Source organism: Clupea harengus, chromosome 24 (genome assembly GCF_900700415.2).
Source record: "Clupea harengus chromosome 24, Ch_v2.0.2, whole genome shotgun sequence".
In the NCBI taxonomy this organism is placed as follows: Eukaryota; Metazoa; Chordata; class Actinopteri; order Clupeiformes; family Clupeidae; genus Clupea; species Clupea harengus.
In genome coordinates, this window is record NC_045175.1 from 6,489,436 (window position 1) to 6,494,435 (window position 5,000).

General features: G+C 40.9%; 1 protein-coding gene across 1 annotated transcript in view; it reads left to right on the forward strand.

The window, feature by feature from the left end:
• The window catches only part of sdk1b (sidekick cell adhesion molecule 1b), a 233,070-nt gene that overhangs the window by 184,375 nt on the left and 43,695 nt on the right, over nt 1-5,000 (forward strand). Inside the window, exon 21 of the mRNA XM_042703418.1 lies at nt 1,337-1,528. Coding sequence (XP_042559352.1) covers nt 1,337-1,528 — 192 coding nt within the window. The remainder of the gene's footprint in view (nt 1-1,336; nt 1,529-5,000) is intronic.

A 5,000-nucleotide genomic window follows, 5' to 3' on the forward strand; every position in this document is an offset into this window, starting at 1 on the left:
ACACACACACACACACACAACACACACACACACACACACACACCTCTTATTCTCTCTTTCACTCACTCACTCTCTCTCCATCTCTCTCTTTCACGCACACACACACACACACAACACACACACACACACATACACACACCTCTTATTCTCTCTTTCACTCACTCACTCTCTCTCCATCTCTCTCTTTCACGCACACACACACACACAACACACACACACACACATACACACACCTCTTATTCTCTCTTTCACTCACTCATTCGCTCTCCATCTCTCTCTTTCTCGCTCCCTCTTTCTCTCTCTCACACACACACACACACACACACACACCTCTTAGTCTCTCTTTCACTCTCTCTCCATCTCTCTCTCCCTCCCTCTTTCTCTCTCACACACACACGCACACAACACACACACACACACACACACACACCTCTTATTCTCTCTTTCACTCACTCACTCTCTCTCCATCTCTCTCTCTCTCCCTCCCTCTTTCTCTCTCCCCTAAAGAAAAGTTAGGGATGGAGTTCCTCCCACACCTTCACTCACTCACTCAGATGCTCTGTCTCTCACTCGGGTGTGTAATGGAAGGCCTATCAGAGTAGTCTGTATTGGAAGCAGTGCCACTGACACATATCGACAAACAGCTGTTGTAAACGTTTCTTCACCCTAACATTGTGTAGTGTTAACAAAATATGTGAAAAAAGATTATAATATATATATTAGTGCTGTCAATCAGTAGAATAGAAAATGACTAATTAATTGCACAATTTGCTGTGCAATTGCGACTAATCGATTTCTTTCTTCTTAAGGCTGACAGGGTTCAATGGATATTTAAATGTAAAATCACAGACTTAATGTAGAAGTAACTCAAGGGAAGTATATTTAAATTCAAATACTATTGTTTAATAGCATCTCTTGAACTCGGAAGAGATTTTCAATAAAAAGACCATCAAGTGAGTTAATGACTTGGTCAGCCGGATCTGCAGTTAGAGCGTGGTGTGCAGTCCGTTGGGTTCGCTGTAGGTTGAAGTGCTCAATAAACTTGTGAGCTTGTGAATTCATCTTAGCTCCGTGTCAGGTGTACATTGGTTGCCCCCAGATATATTAATAGCAGAAATAATAGCAGAACCAAGGCAGCTGCTTTAATTGTGTTCATTTTTTTAAATAAAAAATTAACGTGTTAATTTCACGTTAAATATTTCAAATTAATCATGCGAATATGTCTTGTCTATCTCTCAATCCTCTCTCTCTAACCATCCCTCCCTCCTACTCTCCCTCCATCTTCCCCACCCTCCTCTCACTCTCTCTCTGTCTCTCTCTCTTTTCTTGTCTCTAGGTTACCTGCTGTCGTGGGCGTCCGTGGGTCTGAACTCCACGCGTGAGTCTCGCTCCCTGACCAACTCCAGTCTGGAGTACAAGCTGACGGGCCTCACCTCCCTCACCACCTACATGCTGGAGGTCGCCGCCGTCACCGACGCCGGCACAGGGCTCGTCACCACGGCGACCATATCGTCAGGGGTGCCGCCAGGTAGATGCACATCATTACACATGTAGCTAGAGGTCTGATGAGTGGGAACTCCCGCAAAATATAAATATATATATATATATATATATATATATATAAATAAGTATAAATAAAGTCGATTTCTTTTTTCTCTTAAACTACAGAATGTTATTTCATGTTTGCCGGAGAGCAGCAAGAAATAACCCATGTTTTACATAAACAGGCGCATGATTGGTGGTTTATAGGAAAGGCACATTTTCATGGGTGCAGGCACAAGTAGGACTGAAAAATCCATCCTGTATAAACTACCACCTGCAGGACTATTTCAATACGTGAAAGTGGGACAAAATATTACATAGTTTTACAGGAGCGGGACAGGATCTCGCTGAAAAATCCCCCATACGTGAAGCTACGAATACACACACACACACACACACACACAGACACACGCAGGCGTCATACGGAAATTGTGCACCGTGTGTGCAGGTGCTGTGTGTAAGTGGATGAATGTGTGTATATATGTTCACACACACACACAAACACACACACACACACACACACACATACACACACACACAAGCACACTCAGCAACCCATGCCCATATGTTAATACAGTGAACGTCTAATAGCTAATCCCTACCAATCTGCTATGCCACGAGACCTTACTCCACTATTTTATACCATACTATTTTATACCATACTATTTTATGCCATACTATTATTTTATGCCATACAGTGCCATAACGTGTTAGGGAAGCTACTGCTTTGCAAGCTACCGATTACTTCACACTGGAAGAAGTTGGACTACAGCAGAGCCCTACCCCACCCTAGGGAGAAATCCAGTTTGGTTAACTACAGCTACTTACTACAAAGAAATTCAAACTACTTTATAAAACAATTGACATTGCACTGATGGTAATTGGCAATACCACAGATTATTTGAGACTCCAGACGAGGAGGGTAAAATCAGAAGTCAAGGTTTTATTTATTCAACTATGCGCACAGAGGGAGAGAGTAAGTTTCACATCAAGATTCACCAGCGTCTCTAATTAGATAAAGAAACAATCTGACTTTAAGTATCCTAACAGGAAAAGGGTGTCAATCAATAGTCCCAATCCTTAATTATTATGCATGAGACAACTACCCCGATAGAAACTGCCACAATGTCTGTTTGCAGAGAAGGCAGAAGATAACAGAATAACAAGGCAAGGCAAGGCAATTTTTTTTATATAAAATATATTTATTTATGTCCAACTCAATGTGCTTTACATATACAATAGCAGGAAAGACAATAAAGAATTAAAATGATAAAAAATAAGAGTGAAGTGAAACGTAAAAAGAAGATGATAAACATAAAAATAAAAGATAAGAAAGTAAGTAAGTCTTAAATATAACAGTTTTGCTCAAACCATGCAAGAGTCTGGAACTTTGGGAAAACAAGTTAGATTACCCCTAGACAGAGACTTAACCGGAAAACTCTCCTGTTTGATGTTTATTCTCATTTTAAGACAGAATAGTGGAGAATAATGATAGAAAATAATGAAGAATAATGATAAAAAATAATGAAGAATAATGATGGATTAATTATGAATTACCGTAATTTCCGGACTATTGAGCGCACTTGAATATAAGCCTCACGCACTGAATTTTTTAAAAATAATTATTTTTAACATAAATAAGCCGCACATGTCTATAAGCCGCAGGTGCCTACCGCAACATTGAAACAAATTAACTTTACACAGGCTAAAATGAATATCAAAACTAATACAATAGTTAGTTTTGCCAGTTAGATAAGTGCACTGTTGCTTTAAGAGCGCACAGTCGCAAGAGTCAATCAGAAGCTAGAACGTTAGATTGAAGACAGACGCTAGTTTGAAACCAGTGAGCTAAAGAACTTGAAGACTGGATTTGTATTGTTGTAAACTTTTATTTTATTTTCTAAAGTGTTTTGAGTTGTGTTCTGTCTACGCTGGTAGACTGTGGTTATTTTGACATTAGTTAAGTTATTGAGAGATACTGAGAAATCGCGTGGAGCTAAGCATCCATGCGGCTGCATCCATGCTAGCATCCTAGCTCCACAAAGCCACCGTAAACACAAAGCCACCGTATACAGTCACAGGTATCATAATCCATAAATTAGCCGCATCGTTGTTTAAGCCGCGAGGTTCAAAGCGTGGGAAAAAAGTAGCGGCTTATAGTCCGGAAAATACGGTAAGAATAATTATTCTGATTCACAACTCTTTCAACACCGAGCAGGATTACTCAGTTAGCCAGGTACCTTGCATGTTCTCTTAATTAACATTTGTTAATAAATAGCAGTAAAAAAACCTCATGTATTCACCTAAGTATGGCCATGATGATGGTTCCTCAGGCTGAGATGTGGGACGTTCATCCTTGATGGCACTGTTGCTGTGTGAACACTGAGCGATGGCCGCCCTTTTGCACATGCAGTACACAAAGGTCAAAGGTCAACTGTGAGGTAGTGGCTGCCTGATGAATGCATTGCCTGGGCCTGCCTTCACAGCGGTCAGGATGCATTGCCTGGGCCTGCCTTCACAGCGGCCCTCCAGAAACTCCAGTCCAGGTGTATTAGGGGGGTATTACTCAGTTAGCCAGGTAGCTTCTAAAATAGCATGCAACTACTTCTCTGAACATTTGCTCATGACGCAAAGGTCAAGTGTGAGGTAGTGGCTGCCTGATGCCTTCACACTGGTCAGGATGCATCGCCTGATGCCTTCACAGCGGTCAGGATGGAAGAAAAAGATGGCGGGGCTAGTCAAAGGGGGCTTCAATCACAGTAGAGAACCAATAGTAACAGTAAAAAAAAAATGTTTCTTTCCTTTTATGGCCCACAATTGTTTGTAGTTTCCGTAGTTAACTCCACAAATGGATAATGTAACTACTTGAATTACTACGCAAATATGAATGTAGTGGAACGACCAGCCATCTACTGCAAAATGTAGTTAAACTACTACTTTAATTACATGTAGTTCACTACCCGCCAGCACTGGCCAGACTGTTATATGCCATACAGTTCTATGGCACACTGTTCTATGGCACACTGTTCTATGCCATACAGTTCTATGCCATACAGTTCTATGGCACACTGTTCGATGCCATACAGTTCTATGCCATACAGTTCTATGCCACACAGTTCTATGCCACACTGTTCTCTGGCACACTGTTATATAACATACTGTTCTATGCCACACTGCTCTATGGCACACTGGCTCAAGTGAGAGCTCAACCAGGAACTTGCAGAGAAGGTCCTCAGAAAGTGATTACAGTCGTCTTTGATTTGGGGCCTTAGTCCACAGTGCTCACATTGGTGTTGTCCTTGTAACCCTCATTATTTAGCAGTCAGCCTTCCTTTTCCTCTCAGGGGTTTCACGCATTTATTTATTTATCTATATATTAATTCATTTCCTTTTTAGTTTGCTTAATTACTTAATTAAACACCTAATAATGAATTTAACACTCAGCATCAACATTCAGT